Genomic DNA, 21236 nt, shown 5'->3' with positions numbered 1-21236 from the left:
CCCCTAATTATCTTATATGTTTCAATAAGATCCCCCCTCATCCTTCTAAATTCCAGTGTATACAAGCCCAATCGCTCCAGCCTTTCAACATACGACAGTCCCGCCATTCCGGGAATTAACCTAGTGAACCTACGCTGCACGCCCTCCATAGCAAGAATATCCTTCCTCAAATTTGGAGACCAAAACTGCACACAGTACTCCAGGTGCGGTCTCACCAGGGCCCGGTACAACTGTAGAAGGACCTCTTTGCTCCTATACTCAACTCCTCTTGTTACGAAGGCCAACATTCCATTGGCTTTCTTCACTGCCTGCTGAACCTGCATGCTTCCTTTCATTGACTGATGCACTAGGACACCCAGATCTCGTTGAACTCCCCCTCCTCCTAACTTGACACCATTCAGATAATAATCTGCCTTTCTATTCTTACTTCCAAAGTGAATAACCTCACACTTATCTACATTAAACTGCATCTGCCATGTATTCGCCCACTCACACAACCTGTCCAAGTCACCCTGCAGCCTTATTGCATCTTCCTCACAATTCACACTACCCCCCAACTTAGTATCATCTGCAAATTTGCTAATGGTACTTTTAATCCCTTCGTCTAAGTCATTAATGTATATCGTAAATAGCTGGGGTCCCAGCACCGAACCTTGCGGTACCCCACTGGTCACTGCCTGCCATTCCGAAAGGGACCCATTTATCCCCACTCTTTGCTTTCTGTCTGTCAACCAATTTTCTATCCATGTCAGTACCCTACCCCCAATACCATGTGCCCTAATTTTGCCCACTAATCTCCTATGTGGGACCTTGTCGAAGGCTTTCTGAAAGTCGAGGTACACCACATCCATTGACTCTCCCTTGTCAATTTTCCTAGTTACATCCTCAAAAAATTCCAGTAGATTTGTCAAGCATGATTTCCCCTTCGTAAATCCATGCTGACTTGGAATGATCCCGTTATTGCTATCCAAATGCTCAGCAATTTCGTCTTTTATAATTGACTCCAGCATCTTCCCCACCACTGATGTCAGACTAACTGGTCTATAATTACCCGTTTTCTCTCTCCCTCCTTTCTTAAAAAGTGGGATAACATTTGCTATCCTCCAATCCACAGGAACTGATCCTGAATCTGTGGAATTCTCTACCACAGAAGGTAGTTGAGGCCAGTTCATTGGCTATATTTAAGAGGGAGTTAGATGTGGCCCTTTTTGCTAAAGGGATCAGGGGGTATGGAGAGAAGGCAGGTACAGGCTACTGAGCTGGATGATCAGCCATGATCATATTGAATGGCGGTGCAGGCTCGAAGGGCCGAATGGCCTACTCCTGCACCTATTTTCTATGTTTCTATGTTTCGATTCTCCATCAGTCATAGCAAAGGGTCTGAATACTTATGTAAATATGATATTTCAGTTATTTCTTTTTAATTACTTTGCAAAAAATTCTAAACACCTGTTTCCGCTTCTTCATTCTGGGGTATTGTGTGTAGATTGATGATTAAAAAAAAAGAATTTAATCCATTTAAAATTAAGACTGTAACGTAACAAAATGTGGAAAAAGTGAAGGGGTCTGAATACTTTCTGAATGCACTGTACATAGTCCCCCCATTTCAGGGCACCATAATGTTTGGGACACCGCAATGTCAACGTAAATGAAAGTAGTTATGTTTAGTATTTTGTTGCATATCCTTTGCATGCAATGACTGCTTGAAGTCTGCGATTCATGGACATCACCAGTTGCTGGGCGTCTTCTCTGGTGATTCTCTGCCAGGCCTGTATTGCAGCCATCTTTAGCTTATGCTTGTTTTGGGGGCTAGTCCCCTTCAGTTTTCTCTTCAGGCATGCTCAATTGGGTTCAGATCGGGTGATTGACTTGGCCACTCAAGAAATGACCATTTTTTAGCTCCGAAAAACTCCTTTGTTGCTTTAGCAGTATGTTTGGGATCATTGTCTTGCTGTAGAATGAACCGCTGGCCAATGACTTTTGAGGCATTTGTTTGAACTTGAGCAGATAGGATGTGTCTATACACTACAGAATTTATTATGCTACTGCCATCAGCAGTTGTATCATCAATGACGATAAGTGATCCAGTACCTACAGTAGCCATACATGCCCAGGCCATAACACCCCCACCACCGTGTTTCACAGATGAGGTAGTATAGTTTAGATCTTGGGCAGTTCCTTCTCTCCTCCATACTTTACTCTTGCCATCACTCTGATATAAGTTAATCTTCATCTCCTCTGTCCACAAGACCTTTTTCGAGAATTGTGGTAGCTCTTGTAAGTATTTTTGTTGGTAAACTGTAACCTAGCCATCCTATTTTTGCCGCTAACCAGTGGTTTGCTTCTTACAGTGTAGCTTCTATATTTCTGTTCATGAAGTCTTCTGTGGACAGTGGTCATTGACAAATCCACACCTGACTCCTGAAGAGTGTTTCTGGTCTGTCGGACAGGTGTTTGCGAATTTTTCTTTATTATAGAGAGAATTCTGTCATCAGCTGTGGAGGTCTTCCTTGGCCTGCCAGTCCCTTTGCGATTAGTAAGCTCACCAGTGCTCTCTTCTTAATGATGTTCCAAACAGTTGATATTGGTAAGCCTCAGGTTTGGCTGATGCCTCTCTAACAGTTTTATTCTTGTTTCTCAGTCATAATGGCTTCTTTGACTTTCATTGCCACAACTTTGGTCCGCATGTTGATAAACACCAATAAAAGTTTCCAAAGGTGATGGAAAGACTGGGTGCTGAGAGCTCTCTTATACCTGCATTAAGGAGGCATTTAAACACACATGAGCAATTACAAACACCTGTGCAGCCATGTGTCCCAAACATTATGGTGCCCTGAAATTGGGGGGGGAGGGGGACTATGTATAAACACAGCTGTAATTTCTACATGTTGAAACGAAAATGTATAAAAATACCCTTTAATAACATCTGACAATGTGCACTTTAACCACATGTGATGTTTTTCTATTACAAATCTCAAATTGTGGAGTACAGAGGCAAATAAATAAATGATGGGTCTTTGTCCCAAACATTATGGAGGGTACTGTGCATTGAAAAGCTTTGTTGTGCGTACTATCCAAGCAAATCAGAATATTATACATAAATCCAATCGAGCCAAACTCAACTACAATAGGTAAAGTAAAGGGGAAGATATAGAGTGCAGGACATAGTTCTCAGCATTGTGGCACATCAGTTCCTTAGACAAAGACCAATATCTGTAATGGGGTAGAGGTGAATCGGACAGTACCCTAACTTATGGAAGGACCGTTCAGAAGCCTGATCATTTTCCTTTGTTCACGCAGGCAGGTAACTATCCCTTTAATCGTGCAATGCTTTTCAATGTTGGCTTTGTGGAGGCTATGAAAGATCTGGACTGGGACTGCCTTATTTTCCATGACGTCGATCATATACCAGAAAGTGATCGCAACTATTATGGATGTGGGCTGATGCCACGGCATTTAGCATCAAAGCTAGATAAATACATGTACATGTAAGTACTTGCATTTTCCACCGTCTCCTTTATAGTATGTTATTTGTTTGAAGTGCTAAATCTAAATGATTTTATGGAAATAGAATCAGGAACATTCAACAGAACAGGTACTTAATGATGAATCTAAAGTTCTATTTTTAAATCACTCTTCCACAATTAACAATTAGAATGAGCATTTTTCCTCATTTTAATTTTTAGATCTCGTTGCACGGGAATTGTCTTAGTCAGGACATGAGCATTTCTCTCTCTAACATTTTGCAGTGTTCGATAAATCAGGATGTCATGATACTATTAGGAGTAAACACACATAGGAATACTGAAATGTTAGCAGCAAGACTGGTCGTTTGAACCAACTGCTGTGACCATGTTTATGATGTATCTCTTCTAGCTGTAGATGTACCAGTGTTCTCTTTTCCCCATTCCCTTTCAAATGCATTGACGACTCTGAGTCAACTGGAAATTAGCATCTTTAGATAATTAGGGAACACAAAAGATTAAGGGTAGGGCAGTGGTTCACTTAGACCACAGAACAGTACAGCACAGGAAAAGGCCCTTCAGCCCACAGAGGTTGTGACGAACATGATGGTAAACTAATAATAAACTAATCTCCGAAAAGCACAAGATGCTGGAGTAACTCAGCAGGTCGGGCAGCGTCCCTGACTATCTAACTTCTATCAGGTCTCCCCCTCAGCCTCCAGAGCCCCAGAGAAAACAATCCAAATCTGTCCAATCTCTCCCTTCAACTAATACCCTCTTACCCAGGAAACATTCTGAAATGTTAACAAGAACCATTTACAAACTTAATGCATGACATTTTTGTTCCAATTTTGAAATATATCTTTTTGCTTAGAAATTTCATACCATAGAATCCATAAGTAGTTAACCATATCTTTTTCTGCTCCATTTTTTATTCTCCAGCCTTCCATACAACGAATTCTTTGGTGGAGTTAGTGGTCTAACAGTGGAACAGTTCAGAAAAATTAATGGGTTTCCCAATGCTTTCTGGGGATGGGGTGGAGAAGATGATGATCTCTGGAGAAGGTAAGAACCTATTCAAGTATTTGTGGATGTACATGGTGACTGAAGAGTAGAATGCGCTGACTCTTGTTGCTATTTACATGGTGATGCACAATGGCACAGGTAAAGTTGCTGCCTTACAGTGCCAAAGACTCGGGTTCGATCCTGACTACGGGTGCTTGTCTGTATGGAGTTTGTATGTTCTCCTCATGACCTGCATGGGTTTTCTCCAGGATGTCCGGTTTCCTCCTTCACTCCAAAGACGTACAGGTTTGTAGGTTAATTGGCTTGGTATAATTGTAAATTGTCCCTCGTGTGTGTGTGTGCGTAGGATAGTGTAAGTGTGCGGGGATCGCTGGTCGGCGTGGACTTGGTGGGCCAAAGGGCCTCTTTCCGCGCTGTATCTTTAAACTAAACTAAAACTGAATGCTTGAACTGGTGAAGAGAGCTTTATGTAATAACAAGGAACTGCAGGTGTTGGTTTTCGAAAGAAAGACAAAATTCTGGAGTAATGCAGTGGGACAGGCACCATCTCTGGAGAACATGGATAGGTGACGATTTGGGTCTGGACCCTTTAGATTCGGTCTGAGTTACTCCAGCATTTTGTGTCTTTTGTTTAATGGCTTCTATTTGCCTTACTGAAAGGTTAATTTATCAAAATCTGCAATAGGATGGGACCTCGCCTTTATATTCCCCTAAATAATATGAAAGATTGCCCTGGATCAGATATGAAAGGATTGCTTTCAACAATGGTCTGTGTTATCAGCAGACGTATTTAGACGTATAGATTTAGACGTATAGATTTTATTTCATTAAATTAACTTCCCCAGCTGACATGGTGAGATTTAATATCGGGTGCACTGGTTGCAAGTCCAGCAACGTAACCACACAATTCCCTCTGAACAAATTCTAGTTTCATTAGGGGAACAGAAATTGATGCCTGCTGTATTTTGTTTTGATTAAATTGATTCATAAAAAAAGGCAATTGTTGAAAATTGTTATGTCGTTACAAACCTTTCTTCTATTGATTACTTTTATTTTTTTTAAAGCTGCAATTGCTCTTGCTGTTAAATTTACTAAATCCACCATGAGCATCTTCTCGAGGTCGGTTCATTTATTGATTCCTTTTCTTCATCTCGCAGAGTTCTTTACGCAGGGTACAATGTGACAAGACCAGAAGGATTTCTGGGAAAGTACAAATCTATACCCCACCACCATCGAGGGGAAGTACAATTTTTAGGCAGGCAAGTATTCTACTTGAGGGCAATTTCACATTTGACATGTAACCTTGCTAGCGGAAAGTGCCCCTTTAATTTGGGAGTGGCACATTGGCGCAGCTCTAGATCTGCTGTCTCTTATTACCAGACCTGGGTTTGATCCTGACCTCGGGTACTGTCTGTGTGGAATTTGCATGTTCTCCATGTGACCGTATGGGTTGCCACTGACTGCTCCGGTTTCCTCCCGCACTCCAAAGACTCGCTGGTTGGTTGGTTAATTGACCTCTGTAAAATTGCCCCGAGTATGTAGGGAGTGGATGAGAAAGTGGGATAATGCTTTGCGTGAAAAAGGTACCCCTCAGATTCCGATAAAATCTTTTGCCCTTCACCTTAAACCTATACCCTCTGGTTCTCGATTCTCCCACTCCGGGCAAGAGACTGCGTTCACCCGATCAATTCCACTCATGATTTTATACACATCTGTAACATCATCCCTTTTCCACCTGCGCTCCAGGGAATGGGTCCCATCTTGCTCAACCTCTCCCTACAGCTCAGACCCTCGAGTCCTGGCAACATCCTTGTAAATCTTCTCTACCCTTTCCAGCTTGACAACATCTTTCCTATAACATGGTGCCTAGAACTAAACACAATTCTCTGTGGCCACTCTAATGTCTTATATAACTGCAACATGACCTCACAACGTCTATACTCAATACTCTGATCGATGAAAGCCTTTGCCAAAAGCCTTTTTGACCATCCCATCTACCTGTGACGTCACCTTCCAAGAACTATGTAACTGTACTCCAAGCCATTACAGAAACCTGGTTAAGAGAGGGGCGGGGCTGGCAGGTCAATGTTCCAGGGTATGTGCTTCAGATGAGAGAGGTGATGGTAAAAGAGGAGGGGGTGTTGCATTATTGGTTAAGGAGGATGTTATGGCAGTGGTCACAGGTGACATTAGTTTGGATCTGGAATATAGGGAGGACAGTGGGAGTGAGTTTTTTATTTTGTTGATTTGTTTTCTTTGTTTATGTGTATTGTGTTTACAGACCTGTCTGTAAGTAAGTATTTTATTGTTCCGTTGTTGGTATATATGACAATTAAACAATTGAATCTCTTGACTATAGAAAGTGGAAGTAGATTCAGCAGCAACTGAAAAATTTTGGAAAACAAAATTTGAAGCTCTTTGAAGAAAGAGCAGAATTAATTTGAAAGTTCCTTCAGAAAACTGGCAATAACTTTCCGGGCTTCCTGTGCTGTCATCTGATTTGTTGACCCATTCTGGTTTGCTTCACTGCCCGTTTATTCATTTTCATGTTTCTTATCTCCTACAGATATAAATTGTTGAGGTACTCTAAAGAACGTCAACCTCTGGATGGGTTGAACAACTTGAAGTACACTCCAAATATAACCCTGCACTTTTTGTACAAAAACATAACTGTGAATCTTACGCCAGATTTGGCACCTGTGGCTGATGATTAAAGAGGATGGGACCACCTTGAATTGTAACAGCTATACCTTGGACTATTATGGATTTCATTTTTAGTTCTGGCGCTTCAGTGAAAGGCTTGTGGGTCTTGAGAAACTGCCAAGGCACCTTGGATGTGGATGTCTCAATGACGGCTTGAGTCCTGAAATTCGAACAGCTAATTGTTATCTGCATGTGCGTGCAATAGCTTTGCCAATGAGTTCATCGAGCATTGTGTGAGAACGAGAGAGCGCATCGTCACTCTGAAGTCGAGGGGCTTCCAGCCAGGCTGTTCTCCTTAAGTCTTTTTATTAGCTTTCTCGTCGTGATCAGCTGCTCCTGTACAAAAACCACTAGAATTCACATTTGTAGGTGGCACATAACATATTGTAATTTTTAGCTAAAATGAAGGCTTATGGTCCACTTGAAATAATGCTATGGATTTGTAAATATACTGTAAAATTGTGCACTTTGCCGCTCTTTTTTATACTATGGATCTATTGCATTTGTGATGTTCCTTTTAAAAAGGAAGTTTATAAATATATATATGTATGTATGTAACTTGGCATGTAAGAACAAAATGTACATAGTCTCAGTTGATACATTCACTTTCCACACCAAAAATGGAAAGAATTCCAATGGTCTATTCTCTGGTAGCTATAAACATACCTGGTTACAGTATGGTTATCTAATCACTTAGTCGCCTAACCTAATTATGATTTGGAAAATGCTTTCTTTTGAAAGTAAGATTAATTTAGCTTTAAGATTATTTACTGTATGGGGTGGCGCTCCCCCAATGACGTGCTTGCAAAAAAGAAGCTGAGAGGTACGTTCCCCCCGATCCCGCCTTGAAAGGGATGAAAGTAAACTAGCAGCTAAACTAAAATGTCATCTTTGTAGGGTATTATGTGTGTTTGTGCTGATTTCAGCAATTCTTCTGAAACCGCTGGTGTTCTCATTTGCCCGAGTAAACCCTACAACTCACAAGACCTCCATTACCCCGTCGAATGCAGGCTTGTTTCACCACTCGCGTTTACATTTGTAAATTCGCTTGAGTTGCCATTTGCAATACAGATTCCATTTTCTATGATTTTTCAGATTCATCTTGCAATGGAAATATTGTACAATTTAAGTGTATGCCAACAGTTATAAAAGAATGGAGTGAGTAGCTAGGTACAACTTTTAAAAAATGTATTCCATTGGACCATTATGTATGTATTTGTGTGTGTGTGTGTCTGTATAAAGTATGTGTATATGTATAATGTGTAATATACACATGCATATACATACAAACATACATATATTTTATATATAATAATATGTTATATATATAATATATATTATGCCAGTACTATTGAAATGCCAGAGTGATTCTGTGCAAATTGGTTTTGGATAATGCTCCATTCCTTTGATTTTTAAGTTGCGATTTGTTGACAGTCTTTAATTATCTGCTGTTATTTTGATTTTAATCTGATGGGATGTTGATGTATTTCTAGACAGCACCACCAAGCGAAGGGCAGCGTTTTCTGCACTTCAAGAAGAGCAACTAACCTGTATTCTGAATTAGTTTTGTTCAAAATCGGCTGTTTCATTGAGTAGCCCAAGGATGGTTTTCGGTAACTCATTTGTGGACTGTGGCGGTTCTTTAATTGTGGGCAAGCTGGTAGTGTTTATTTTCATTGATGTACATTTGCAGATCTTTTCTCTGTAGTTTTTCATAATTGGCACTAACCACGTGAATTTTAAAAAAATCATTCACAGCTTAAGGCTTGTACGTCTGGCAACTGTGCGTTATTTCTGAATGTATTTGAAGTACCAGAAAGGTCAATGTATTATCGGAAGCAAGAGGGAGATAGTTTTGTATAAATTAGATTGAAAAAAGCAAGCTTTGAACGTATCGAGGGGCAGCAGGGGGGAAGTACAGATGGTTTCAAATGAAACGCGGAAACGCTCTCTCAGTTTGGATGCTTCAACAGATCAGAACATAGGCATCTTGCAAGGGAAAGAAAAGCACCATGGTTTCAGCATTGAACATACCAAGTAACCAAGCTGCTGGTTACTAGTGACTGGTTCTGACTCTGGTCAGACGGCCTGCTGAACATTTTCCATGCTAGTTACCTTAAGCAAATACTGAACAGAAAAGCTTCGGTGAACCCATGCAGCCTGCTCTTAGTGCAAACTCAGAAAAGTGGGATCTAGAAGAAATATTTGGACAAACAAAATGCACTAATGTTATGCATATTATGACTGTGAATTTCTCAATTTGTCAAAGTTTGAGATTCCAGCAGCTATTCCAACACTGTTTTGATTTTAATTTCCAACTATCTCTTGGTTTGTAATCTGTACCCTCCGTTTCCTTCTTCCACTCTCTCCTCTCAAATGCCTTTTAAGTTATTCAAGAGCATACACCATTAGACGTAGCCAGAGGCTAGTAGTGTTGCACTTAGAGATTAAACATGAGATATAGAATGGTTGATACAATTATGGATTAACTCCACTAATAATCAGACTACCTGAGTTTCTGTAGAATATTTCAATGTAACATATTTTGCAGTGACACTATATGACTAGCTATGCTTTTGCAAACTTTATTCCTTCCAGAGGAGAGATACTGCAAAGGGAGTTTGCTGCTTGGAGGAAATAACAACGCATAACATTTCTTGATAAGTAATCTTATCCTACAGATTTTTCTCTTCCCAGACATAATGCTGAGTTCATTTGGATGTTAGCAAATCTGTTGCTCATTGCATGACAAGTTTCCCAGATATTTAGAATATTGGATTCCCCACAATAAAGAGAAATAGCCAGCGGCATGTTGTTTCAAACAATGTTCTCTCCTTTGGAGCAGAACAGTATCAGAGGCTTAGATTAAATTTGCCTGATTATTCTCTTGAGTGGTGAGTAAAATGAAGATTCCTGCAGTTGGTTTATGCCTCTGAATAAGAAACATGACAATACATCAAACAACCGATTCTAAAAACAAGAACTGAATTCTCAAACCACTTGCAAACTGCTATGTCCAGTCCTATGAAACTACTAATTAATAATAGTAAAACCAGGTATGTGGAAACGAGTGTGTTTGCTGCCTTGTTTCGGTTTGAAATGGCACTTACTGACTAATTGCACACTTTGTTAATTCTATGAATGGAAGGCCAGGTGATTTGAAGATCTACTAATCTACTAAAATCTACTTTGGTCCGTTTAAAAAAAACCTGAAACTTGGACAAAAGATGCATCCTAATTTTTGAGATTTTCTGATGTATTCTAATGCTGTAGAACTTTATGGTGATGTAGATTAATCATTCTGCTGCCTTCTGTTTCTGCTTTCATTTTCAGCATTAATTGAAAGAATTGTGCACTTTAACATTTATCGATACATTATCTCTTATATATTTAGAATATATATATTAAATGTCTATATAATCCATCTTAAATTGGAAGGGTGGAAACTTCATTTGGAAACTGTAAAAAGCCTATAATAGTGGCAGAAATTTGTTTTCCGTTCAAATTCCCATGTTGGTAATCATATAACAATACATGTTAGTGTCAGGTACTGTAAATCGCATTTATTTTCAGAGTACTGTATGAAGTCAATTTGTAGGCAAAAACAGCTGATAGCATGCTCACGGAAGAAGAAAAGGCATGCTGATCTGTACATTGCATAGTTAGCTAACGGATTACTTTGAAGTCTGTCTTGCAGTGTTTCTGGTAATATTTGTATATTTTGTATCATTTTATGAAAATAAACAATACCAGCCACTCATCAAATTGTGAGTTTCCCAAGTCTTTATGCACATTTCTGCAATTTTACAGGAAACTGGGACGCTATCTAACAATTGCACAAGATGGTGGTGAGGCTGCACTTGGAATACTGTGTTTAGTTTTGGTCACCCTGCTATAGGAAGGATGTCATTAAGCTGGAAAGAGTGCAGTGAAGATTTACGAGGATGTTGCCAGGACTCAAGGGACGAGGTTGGGCAGGCTAAGACCTTATTCATTGGAATACATGAGGCTGAGGCATGATCTTATAGAGGTGTATAAAATCATGAAGCAAATAGACAAGATGAATGCACGTAGTCTTTGACCCCGTGTCGGGGATTTGGGACATAGGTTTAAGCTGTGAGGCGACAAGATTTAGTAGGAACCTGAAGGGCAACATGTTCACACAGATGGTCGGTATGCAGAACAATCTGCCAGATGTGGTAGTTGAGGCAGTAACTATATCAGCATTTACGATAGTTTGAACAGAACATGGATAGGAAATATTTTGGGGACAGTTAAAAATAGGATATATTTTGGGGATATAGCTTAAATGAGGTATCTTGGTTGGCATTTATTCACAAAATACTGGAGTAACTCAGCAGGTCAGGCAGCATCTCAGGAGAGAAGGAATGGGTGATGTTTCGGGTCGAGACCCTTCTTCAGACTCCAGCATTTTGTGACTAAATACCTTCGATTTGCACCAGCATCTGCAGTTATTTTCCTGCACTATCTTGGTTGGCATAAGGGCCTGTTTCTGTGCTTTATGGCTCGATGATTAAGTTCTAAGGTTTAATTCATGCAAAGATGCAAAAACAACTAAGATTCCAGATTTTTACCAAGGCAAATCTGGTCGATGAGCAAATCTGCTCATAATAACAGTGGCAGGTTCAAAATGAAAATCTATACCCCTAAGGGAAAAGAACACTAAAGTTATGAAGAACAGATAAGGTAGACAGTCAGAAACTTTTTCCCAGGTTGGAAATGTCCAACACTAGAGGGCATCGCTGTAAGGTGAGAAGGGGAAAGTGTAATGGAGATATGAGGAGCAAGTCTTTTCACACAGGGTGGTAGGTGCCTGGAATATATTGCTAGGGGTGGTAGTGGAGGCAGATACGATAGTGGCTTTTAAGAGGCTTTAAGATAGGCACATGGAAGTGCAAGGAATAGAGTGATATGGATCATGTACAGGCAGATGTGATCAGTAAACGGCATCATGTTTGTCCAAAACATTGTGGGCATTCCTGTGCTGTTCAGTTCTATGCAAAATGTCTAATTACATTTTAAACCTTCCATACAGATGTCTAAAGAATAATCCAAGCTGAAGAGTAAAGCATCCAGTCTTGTGAGAGTTACAAAAGATTACTAATCAGGGCCATAATCCTTTAATGTTTTAACAGTGCTTTTAATTAGTTTGTGGTCAGTTACAATAATTAAAATTCAAGCCAAAATTTTAACTTAATGTTGTTTATACAGATCAATAATGTTGATAGTGTGGCAGCTCCCAAGGGTCGGGCCATACCACTACCGACCCCTCGGCATGGGAATGGACCGGTCCAGGGGGGCGGCCCTATGCTACGGTTATAAAGGACGAGGTTTTGGGCGCGAGTTCACTCTGGCAGACTTGACTGGTCTAGCAAACATATTAAATTCATTCCTCCCGAAATACCCGGCTCCCCGCCTTTATTTCGGGCTTTTTCGACGCGCCACAATAGACATAAAAGATGGATACAAAAAGCTGGAGAAAAGGGAGTAGGTGATGATTTGGGTTGTGACCCTTCATCAGACTGAGAATGAGGGAGGGGAACCCTCGAGGTATGGGAAGGTACAGAACAAAGCAAAGCCTGCAACAATGAATCAGGAAACGTGGAGCCCAAATAATGAAACATCAAGAATGTTGACCTTTGTTAATTTATGAACGGCCTCCAGGCGAGTTGCTGAAGTGGAGGGTGTGCAGGTTTTCACGAGGTGTTAGGGCTAATGAGGGTTGATGACGATTCCCGTGGTGGAGTAAGAGTAGGGGCTCAGAAGGATAGCAACAGTGTAATGGTCACTAGTCGAATTAGCCACACGGAAAACCACCTGGAACGAGAAGAAGAAAGTCTGAGCTACTGCAAGGGTAGAACATTGACTTAAAATGTGACCACAGAGACCACTCCCTCCCCAACACCTTGGTTCACTTATCTCTTCCCTCCCCAGGTACTTTCCCCAGCAACCACAGGAGATGTAACCTGTCCTATCCCATCTTCCCCATCCTTCCAGAGACACCAGCAGTCCTTCCAGGTGGGACAGTGGTTCATGTGCACCTCCTCTAACCTCATCTACTGCGTTTGGTGTTCCCGATATGACCTCCCTTACATCGGTGAGACCAAGTGTAGACTAGACGACCATTTCGCTTGGTCCACAAAAACCTACTGGATTTCTTGGTTGCTAACCAGTTTAACTCTTCTTCCCATTCCTACACTGACCCTTCTGGGCCTTCTCCATTACCAGAGTGAGGCCACTGTTTTTATTTAGAAACTCCTTACAAGCCTTTGGGTTGTGGGCAAATGTATAAACCTCACAAGCAGACAGCACCCGAGGTCAGGATCGAACCTGGGTCTCTGGTGCTGCGAGGCTGCAGCTCTGCCAGCTGGGCCACTGCTGCACTCAAAGGTTTGGTAACACTTAAACCTTGTACTCAAAGCATTGTTTGTTGTGTCTGATGTGCGGTTAATCAGTAAGCAGATTTGGAAAGAGTACAGTGTGTCCCAGTGGAATGTAGTGTGCTTTTGCCAATAGTTCTACATTGGCAGCACATCAATCATTATGTATTAGGGGAAGCAAGGTTGTATAATGTGAAACATTCATGATAATACACACGAGTAAAATTCCATCCAACTCTACCCCAATACAAATCAATCTGTACTTGAGTCCTACTTGGCATGAGCCCCAAGCCGTGTCTAGTCTGGTGAAAAAGAGTGTTCATAGAGTCATAAAGCATGGAACAGGCCCTTCAGCCCAACCTGCCCACGCTGACCAACATGTCCCATCTACACTAGTCCCATTTGCCTGCGTTTGGCGCATATCCCTTAAAACCTATCCTATCCATGTATCTGCCTAAATGCTACTTGAACGTTATGATTAGTCCCTGCTTCAAATGTAGAATGTGAAAACAAAGAACTGCAGATTCAGGTTAATATCTCATTCATGGTGGTCAGAACTGAACACAATACTATAAATGCAGCTTCACCAGCGCCTTGTAGATCTGCATCATGACCTCCCAACTTCTAGACCCCTTGCAGTGATTAGTGTTAGCATTTTTCAAAAAGTGAGATACAGTGTGGAAACAGTCCCTTCGGCCCATCGGGTCCGCGCTGACCATCAATCACGTCGTACACGAGTTCTATTCTACCCTCTCGGGACAATTTGCAGAAGCCAAGTAACCCACAAGTCTTTTTGGATGTGGCAGGAAACTGGAGAACCCACGTGACCACAGGGAGAACGTACAAACTCCATACAAAAGGCACTCATAGTCAGGATTGAATCCGTGTCTCTGGTGTTGTGAAGCAGCAACTCTGCTGCTACGCTGCCCTTGGGAAAGAGGAATGTTGCAACAGAACTACAGAATGTTGCAACAAAGAACTACAGATGCTGGTCAGTGCCTCATATTCCGCTTGGGTAGCTTACTACCCCAAAGGTATGAACATTGAATTCTCCAATTTTAGGTAACATCTAACTAAACCCCCCCCCCTCTTCTTTCCCCCTCTTCCCACCCCTGTGCCTTACCTCGACTCCCACCTATCCCCCCCCCCCCCCAGCCCTGCTACATTCCTCCCAATGGATTTACAATCTGCAACTCTTCAATCCTGTCTCACACCTTCTGCTCTTGTCTCTGACCTTTGTTCCAACCATCTGCCCATCACCCCCCCTCACCTGTTTCCTTTTATTACACATTGTCCTGACTCTCCCCTTTCCAGCTCTCTACTTTCGCCCCCCACTACAATCAGTCTGAAGAAGGATCCCAACCAAAAATGGCACTTATCCATGTTCTCCGGAGATGCTGCCTGATCTGAGTTGCTCTGGTACTGAACATATCAGCAGAATAAAAAACCTCTAAACAATAGGATTTGCGCTGAACAGAGCCTCTTTGTTCACAGTGAAATAAACGGCAGGAATCGCATTCCAATTATCAATATTCTATAGCAACATATGCACACGGCGCGGCTCGGCCGTGGGACTGAACAGCGCCCGGTGCGGCTCGGCCGCGGGGCCTTCCATCGCCCGGTGCGGCGCGGCCGCGGGACACCATTCTGCTTTAGTTAAACATTTTGTTCAAGATGGCCGCGCCGGTGTGTTTGGCTGCCTGCCACTGTATGTTTCTTTTTTTTTTTTCCTAATCAGATGTGCAGCACTTTGGTCAACGTGAGTTGTTTTTAAATGTGCTATACAAATAAAATTGACTTGACTTGACTTGACACATCTTCAGTGCATGAATATTTTAAGAACCATTAATTTTTATCAGTAGATGGAGTTTAGACCATAGAACATGGAACTGTACAAAGTGCTGGAGTAACTCAGCGGGTCAGGCAGCGTCTCTGGAGAAAAGGAGGAGGTGATGTTTTGGGTTGTGACTCTTCTTCAGATTCTACAGTATTACATGGGAACAAGCCCTTCAGCCCACAATGTAAGAATGGGGCATGACCTCTTCTGCCTGCATGTGATCCTTATCCTTCCATTCGCTGCATACTTCCTGTCAAGAATTGGTGGATTCATTCTATTGCTTGACAACACTTAACTGATTCATCTTTTAGTTTTAGAGATACTGTGTGGAAACAGGCCCTTTGGCCCCCTGAGTCCACACCGACCATCAAAAAGTGGGAAATGTCCTTAATCACATATTTTCACCAAGTTATCCAGCAAATTTGATGTAAAAAGATTTAGTTTAGAGATACAGTAGGGAAACAGGCGCTTCAGACCATGGAGTCCACACCAACCATCGATCACTTGTTTGCACTAGTTCCATGTTATCCCCCACACCAAGGGTAATTTTACAGAAGTAAATTAACCTACAAACCCATCTTTTGGATGTAGGAGGAAACTGGAGCACTTGGAGGAAATCTACACGGTCACATGGAGAACGTACAAACTCCACACTGACATGCACCTGTGGTCAGGATCGAACCCAGGTCTCTGTGCAGAGTTTGTATGTTCTTCCTGTGACAGTTTTCTCTGTGTGCTCTGGTTTCCTCCCACATTCCAAAGGCATGCGGGTTTGTGGTTTAATTGGCTTTGGTAACATTGTTAATTGTCCCTATTGTGTCGGATAGCGGTGCTTGTGTACGGGTATTGCTGGTTGGCGCCGACTTGGTGGGCCGAAGTGCCTGTTTCCGTGCTGTATCTCTAAACTCCATCTCCAACTTCACTCGCAAGTGTACCATACGTCTTCTTTATCATTCCATCTACTTGTGTTGCCACTTTCAGGGAGATATGGACTTAGATTCCTCTTGCATTGAATAAAATCTAAGTAAATAAAGCAGAACTTACGTTAGCACATTCATGGAAGTATGCTTGTCCGGCATTCTTCCAGTAGGCACCGGTCAAAATGTGGACCTTGTACAGACCCACTTCAAGGTGCTCCTCAGAGGTAAGATTGTGGAGCTCTCCATTGATTCCCGTCACCCTACAAGAGAATTCAGTGCAGTGGGGATTATTTGCCATTGACGTGCTCATTGTATGATCTATTTGCCCTTATTTGATGCTTCATTGTGCTTCATTGTCACATGTGCAAAGTGCAAATGCACAGTGAAGACAAACAGTCTTACCAATTTTCTCACAAATAACACAGTAATTTAGTTTTCGTGATACAACACGGAAACAGACCTTTCGGCCCACCGAGTCCGTGCCGACCAGTGATCCCTGCACACTAACACTATCCTACACATACTCGGGACAATTTAGGAACTAGGAACCTTTCATCTAAATGGTACAAAGTTAGAAAACACACACCTTTTACGTTGCCGCAGAGGTGGAGAAGTTACATTGATCTGCATTGAAAGATGCAGAATGGAAACAGGCCCTTCGGCCCACTAAACCACTATCAATTATCACATTACCTGTTCACATTAGTCCAACGTTATCCCACTTTCTCTTCCACACCCTGCACACTGTGGGGCAATTTTACTGAGGCTAATTAACCTACAAACCCACACGTCTTTGGGATGTTTAGTTTAGTTTATTGTCATGTGTACATTGAAATACTTCTTTGTTGCGTGCTGTCCAATCGGCGTAAAGTTTATATGTTCATAAAATCCATGTGCAGAATTACACCATTCGGCCCATCAAGTCTACTCTGCCATTCAATCATGGCTGATCTATCTTTCCCTCTCAACTCCATTCTCCTGTCTTCATCCCATAATCCCTGACACCCTTAATAACCAAGAATCTGTCAATCTCTGCCTAAAAAATATGCATTGACTTGGCATCCAGCCATCTGTGGCAATGAATTCCAGATTCAGTTTTTGAAATGAGAACAAAATTGAGGGCAGGTGAGCAGAGGAGTTAGCGGGGCCAGATGTTAGTGGCTGTCTTTGTTGGGACCTGCCAGATGTTCCACTCACCCAGTGTTGATGCTGTGCCAGGTCTGGTCTTCGTTTTGCTTCAGCATTTCAACGTTAACGTTGGCAGCTGGAGTTCCTTTAAACGCGTCGAGGATTTTGATGAGGATCGGGCACCTTCTATCAAGGTTGCCATGTGGCTAACGGGAGAGCAACGAAGAAATTAACATGCTTTATTAAGAGAGCAGTCCTGAACTACCATTTACTTCATTGGAGACCCTCAGACTCTTTGATCGTACTTTACTGTCTTTATCTTGCACTAAACGTTATTCATGTTATTCCCTTTATCATGGATCTGTACACAGTGGATGGCTCGATTGTAATCATGTATTGTCTTTCAGCTGATTGCTTAGCACGCAACTAAAGCTTTGTCGGTGTCAGAAACGGGGAGAAGACAGGAGAATGGGGTTGTGGTGATCAGCCATGATTGAATAGCGAAGTAGACTTGATTGGCCAAATGGCCTAATTCTGCTCCAAAGACGTACAGGTATGTAGGTTAATTGGCTGGGTAAATGTAAAAATTGTCCCTAGTGGGTGTAGGATAGTGTTAATGTACGGGGATCGCTGGGCGGCACGGACTTGGTGGGCCGAAAAGGCCTGTTTCCGGCTGTATATATATGATATGATATGATATGATGATGCCTTCTGAACATGACTCTTGTGTACTGCCTAGGTGAGGTCAGCTGTATGATTTTACTGGGCTGTATGCAAAAATATAAAATCTCACGTTACCTAGGTACATGTAATAATACAGTATCATTGGATCTTGAATATTTTGACCCGTGGAGAAAGAAAATGAACAGCCTCAAAGCCAGGTACAGTCGCCAATAAACATCCCTCTTAATCTAAGATATCACAAAATGCTGGAGTAACTCAGCAGGTCAGGCAGCACCTTGGAGAGAAGGAATGGGTGACGTTTCGGGTTGAGACCCTTCTTCAGACATTCCCTCTTAATCTAAAAAGGCACAACCCTGTTCTCACTTACCTCAGATGTGCAAGAGGCACTGAGGGCCAACGCAAGTAGCAGCAACGCACGGATCATTCTGCACTCGCTCTCTACCTCAGAGTGAGGCGGTGGGGACCAGGGAATACTTTATAGGTCAGGCAGGCGGGAGGTTACCTGATCGCTAATCTCCAAACTGCTGACTCGGATTATTGTCCCAACAAACACTGAGCAAATCAGTAACTTGTGTAGTTGGGGTATTGGTTGCAGGTGGCAACAACTGAAGCTCTCCACCCCCCCCCCCCCACCCCCACCCCATCACAGTCCAAAACTGCTTCAGCAAGGCAAGGCTAGGATTTAAAAAATGCCCTGTGTGCAGTTTGTGGATGCAAATTTAATAAAACAGATCTGTGCAAAGTCTCCCCCCATGTTTGCTGACAATAGAGTGTGCGAACACTTCTAAACCACAAAACAGGTCAGGGTTCGGCCCTGAAATGTCACCTATCCATGTCCTCCAGAGGTGTCCGCTTAGTTACTCCAGCACTTTATGTCTTTAAAGATGCAGCACAGAAACCGGCCCTTCGGCCCTCTGGTGCCGTACCGACCAGCGATCACCCCGCACGCTAGTTTTATCCTACACACTAGGAACAATTTACAGAGACTAATTAGCCTACAACCCTGCACGTCTTTGGGATGTGGGAGAAAACCAGAGCGCCCGGAGAAAACTCACATGGTCATAGGGAGAATGTACAAACTCCGTACTGACAGCACCAGCATTCAGGATCGAACTTGGGTCTCTGGCGCTGTACATCCACTCAGCCGCTGCACTGCCATGCTGCCTTGTTGATGCAAACTTCCATAAAATAGATCTGCATTGTTGCTTTTTACAGCTAAAATCATAATTGCTTATTTCAGATTGCTAACAGCAGATTACAGAGTCGGCGACACACTTATGCAGTTAGTTCTTGCATCTCCAAAGACCCAGGTTTGACCATGGTACATCCAGCATAGGACATGGAACTGTGTGGCACAAGTTCAGGCCCCCGAGCGGCATGGTGGCGCAGCAGTAGAGTTGCTGCCTTACGGCACCAGTGACCCGGGTTCGATCCTGACAACGGGTGCTGTGTGTACGGAATTTGTATTTTCTCCCTGTGACCACGTGGGTTTTTCCCGGGTGCTCCAGTTTCCTCCCACACCTCACAGGTGTGCAGGTTTATAGGTCAATTGGCTTCTGTAAATTGTCCCTAGTGTGTAGGGTAGAACTAGTGTACGTGTAATCGATGATCAGTGCGGACTCGGTGGACCGATGGGCATGTTTCCATGCTGTATCTCTAAACAAAACCGAGCCACAGATGTAGCCGAGTCCATCCCACAGACCAGATTTCCCACTCTTGTCAACAATACTCCTTTGATGGTTGACCTGCCTCCAGTGTACCGATGACCACATTGGCAACAGATCTCCCCACAGCATCGGTTGTCTCGTCTATTGAGATCCATATTTTGTTGCACGCAACTTCATCTCTAATTTTCTGCACAACAATGTTGGTTGCTGTCAACATAATGTTTCCATAATGATGACTCTCTCGGTATATGTTCCTCTGTGTATTTCTCTAAAAAACCTCTGAGAGATTAGTTTTCCAATTTCCACAGTGGAATTCCAGCATCAATGAATGCCTTGCACAGATCACTTGAAAACTCAGATTTGTGACTGGAGCCAGCAGTAAATGTAGTGAGGAGACAAGCTTGCGTATTTCCCGCCTTCAGTTTCTCTGCCGGGAGACGAAACATTTCTTCTCATGATTCACTGCTTTCTCACATGCTTTGCAAATCAGCACCCAGTTGTCTGTAGAGAATATATCACTCCCGTACACTCTCACCAAATCATTCAGTTTTTTACAAGGCATTGACTTGACTTTAGGCATTTTAAGGGGTAGATCCTACAGGAGCGAGGATGCAGACTTCTACAGGCAGGCCAAGTACAAGCTGAGAAGAGGAATCAGAGCTGCCAAGGAAAGGTACTCTGAGAAGCTGAGGAGCAAGTTCTCAGCTAATGACTGCTCTTCAGTTTGGAAGGGCTTGCAAGAAACCGCAAGCTACAAGAGGAACCCCCCCGCTCCTTGGACAATCGTCAACTGACCAACGACCTGAACAAGTTCTACTGCAGGTTCGATAAACAGAAACTTAACCCTGGTACCCTCTCCCCCCCCCCCCCCTCCTCCCCAACTAACACTTCATAACCTACTCACAACCTGACTCCAGTTTGAAAAGACTAGACCCTTCTCCACCCACCCCTCTCCAATCACCACTTAACACTCACTTACAGACTGAGTGCAAAAGACTGGGACCTCGTCCACTACCCACGAATGAACGACCAACGGTGACGCCCCCGGTTTCACCCCAGTGGTGGAAATTTTCTTGTAAGTTACGTTAACGCGGCAAAAAAAGGCTGATTTAGGCACTCGATGGTGAAAAGGGCATTGTCTTGCTGAAATCATCAAAAGAGGCATGAAAAGACACATGGCACTTATGGCAAAATCCTGGATCTAGTTATCAGGCTTTTGAACGGTCCTTCCATAAGTTGGGACACCATCTGATTCCCCATTGCAGACGTTGGACTTTGTCTATGGAACTATTGCGCCACAATGCTGAGAACTATATTCTGCACTCTGTATCTTCCCCTTTGCTCTACCTATTATGCATGAGTTTGATTTGATTGCATTTATGTATGGTATTATCTGATTTAATTGG

At 42.6% G+C, this 21236-nt stretch overlaps 2 protein-coding genes across 2 annotated transcripts in view; one reads left to right on the top strand and one right to left on the bottom strand.

The window, feature by feature from the left end:
* b4galt6 (UDP-Gal:betaGlcNAc beta 1,4- galactosyltransferase, polypeptide 6) overlaps window positions 1-10975 on the top strand; it is a 62930-nt gene extending 51955 nt beyond the window's left edge. Inside the window, exons 6-9 of the mRNA XM_078398026.1 lie at window positions 3301-3488; window positions 4407-4529; window positions 5648-5749; window positions 7057-10975. Of these exons, the coding sequence (XP_078254152.1) occupies window positions 3301-3488; window positions 4407-4529; window positions 5648-5749; window positions 7057-7204 (561 nt within the window). The 3' untranslated portion in view covers window positions 7205-10975. The remainder of the gene's footprint in view (window positions 1-3300; window positions 3489-4406; window positions 4530-5647; window positions 5750-7056) is intronic.
* ttr (transthyretin (prealbumin, amyloidosis type I)) lies at window positions 10742-18655 on the bottom strand. The gene is made up of 4 exons (XM_078398027.1): window positions 18531-18655; window positions 17549-17685; window positions 16476-16611; window positions 10742-13031 (listed from the first exon to the last, which is right to left on the bottom strand). Exons 1-4 carry the CDS (start codon window positions 18585-18587, stop codon window positions 12927-12929), a joined length of 435 nt encoding a protein of 144 aa, XP_078254153.1. The 5' UTR covers window positions 18588-18655; the 3' UTR covers window positions 10742-12926.
* Window positions 18656-21236: the final 2581 nt, after the last annotated feature.

This window comes from Rhinoraja longicauda, chromosome 4 (assembly GCF_053455715.1).
Source record: "Rhinoraja longicauda isolate Sanriku21f chromosome 4, sRhiLon1.1, whole genome shotgun sequence".
Classification (NCBI taxonomy): Eukaryota; Metazoa; Chordata; class Chondrichthyes; order Rajiformes; family Arhynchobatidae; genus Rhinoraja; species Rhinoraja longicauda.
This window is presented reverse-complemented; position numbering and strand designations above follow the sequence as displayed.